Raw genomic sequence first — 493 nt, forward strand, 5'->3', positions numbered from 1 at the left:
ACAATAGGTATCCTTAAGCGGTATCATCATTAACGCGAGGATACGGGTTAACAGGGGCGGTCAACGCCCGGTGAAAGAGAAACGAAAGGAGGGATAACGCTCCTGTGGGCTGCGGGCTAGAATGAGGGAGTGCGACGACAAAGGGGGTAAACAGCGAAGCCCCAAGAACAGGAGAGCACAAACACACACACAGAAAAAAAAGACACTGAAGGGAATGATAATAAAGACAAGAAGAGAAAAAAAAAGAAGAGAGAAGTGAGAAGTACGGGTAGGAGGATGGGGAGATGAGTCGGGCCAATGCACCAACGAGCAACAAAACAAAAAAAAACAAAACAAAAAATGACCAGAACACAAACAGACATAAGGAGCAGTACCGGCTCTACCCTAAAGAAGGACAAGGAGAAATTACACTAAAAAACACACAAACATGCTTGCGCGTTCGCCTGTACTGCCTGAGGGAGCCATTAGCGCTCTCTCTCTCTCTCTCTCTCTC

At 46.9% G+C, this 493-nt stretch overlaps 1 protein-coding gene across 1 annotated transcript in view; it reads left to right on the top strand.

Moving 5' to 3' along the window:
- Positions 1 to 17, top strand: part of DQ04_01421110 (putative regulator of transcription factor TFIID) — a gene marked incomplete at both ends in the record, with an annotated part of 1,938 nt that extends 1,921 nt beyond the window's left edge. The window contains one exon of the mRNA XM_009310708.1: positions 1 to 17. This exon is cut by the window's left edge and continues 1,921 nt beyond it. Coding sequence (XP_009308983.1) covers positions 1 to 17 — 17 coding nt within the window.
- Between the last annotated feature and the right edge of the window lie 476 nt (positions 18 to 493).

Source organism: Trypanosoma grayi (genome assembly GCF_000691245.1).
Source record: "Trypanosoma grayi strain ANR4 Tgr_142_V1, whole genome shotgun sequence".
Taxonomy (NCBI): Eukaryota; Euglenozoa; class Kinetoplastea; order Trypanosomatida; family Trypanosomatidae; genus Trypanosoma; species Trypanosoma grayi.